We start from the raw sequence: 1,113 nt of genomic DNA, 5'->3' as shown, positions 1-1,113 counted from the left end.
ACCCCCCACCATGGGACAGCCGGGGATCACCCTCCCACCCCTCACCTCCACCCAAACCACGTTTGCCCCCTGACCCCCATCACCCCCCCCAGGGTGGGGTGGGTGCCCCCCTCCCCAGCACCCACCTCTCCACGAAGATGCCGGCCTGGACGGCGTGGACGATGCTGCGGAACTTGCGCTTCTCCTCCGCCCGTCGCCCCTTGGCTCGCGCCTGCTGCGTGAAGGTGGCCGCCAGCCAGTCCCGCACCTCGGAGGGCACAGCCGCGTCCGAGCCCATCTCCCGCAGCTCATCCTCCGTGTCCAGCATCTGCCTGCGGGACGGCAACGGGGCGGGACGGACGGATGGATGGAGGGTTGGACGGAGGGACAGATGGAGGGAGGGATGCAGGGACGGATGGAGGGTCGGACAAATGGATGGAGAGATGGATGGATGGAGGGACGGAGGGATGGATAGAGGGAGGGACGGATGGAGGGAGGGATGCAGGGATGGATGGAGGGTCGGACAAATGGATGGAGAGATGGATGGATGGAGGGACGGAGGGATGGATAGAGGGAGGGACGGATGGAGGGAGGGATGCAGGGATGGATGGAGGGTCGGACAAATGGATGGAGAGATGGATGGATGGAGGGACGGAGGGATGGATAGAGGGAGGGACGGATGGAGGGAGGGATGCAGGGATGGATGGAGGGTCGGACAAATGGATGGAGAGATGGATGGATGGAGGGACGGAGGGATGGATAGAGGGAGGGACGGATGGAGGGAGGGATGCAGGGATGGATGGAGGGTCGGACAAATGGATGGAGAGATGGATGGATGGAGAGACGGATGGAGGAAGGGATGCAGGGACGGATGGAAGGTCAGAGGAATGGATGGAGAGATGGATGGATGGATGGAGGGACGGAGGGACGGATGGAGGGTCAGACGAATGGATGGACGGAGGGATGGAGAGAGGGATGGAGGGACGGACAGATGGAGGGACGGACGACATCAAGGGTGGGCATCACCCCCTATACATCCCCCACCTGCCACCCCCCGGCTCCCGCCCCACACCTCGTCTCGTCGATGTAGACGGCCTCCAGCAGCGCAGCGGCACATTCCAGGGTGCTCTTTCG

At 63.9% G+C, this 1,113-nt stretch overlaps 1 protein-coding gene across 1 annotated transcript in view; it reads right to left on the bottom strand.

Annotated features, from left to right (window-relative positions):
• LOC104281934 (calcium/calmodulin-dependent 3',5'-cyclic nucleotide phosphodiesterase 1B-like) overlaps positions 1-1,113 on the bottom strand; it is a gene marked incomplete at its 3' end in the record, with an annotated part of 16,931 nt that overhangs the window by 9,253 nt on the left and 6,565 nt on the right. Inside the window, exons 2-3 of the mRNA XM_009879996.1 lie at positions 1,052-1,107; positions 99-311 (exon numbers count right to left, since the gene is read on the bottom strand). Of these exons, the coding sequence (XP_009878298.1) occupies positions 99-311; positions 1,052-1,107 (269 nt within the window). The remainder of the gene's footprint in view (positions 1-98; positions 312-1,051; positions 1,108-1,113) is intronic.

Source organism: Charadrius vociferus, unplaced genomic scaffold (assembly GCF_000708025.1).
Source record: "Charadrius vociferus isolate BGI_N301 unplaced genomic scaffold, ASM70802v2 scaffold1292, whole genome shotgun sequence".
Classification (NCBI taxonomy): domain Eukaryota; kingdom Metazoa; phylum Chordata; class Aves; order Charadriiformes; family Charadriidae; genus Charadrius; species Charadrius vociferus.
This window is presented reverse-complemented; position numbering and strand designations above follow the sequence as displayed.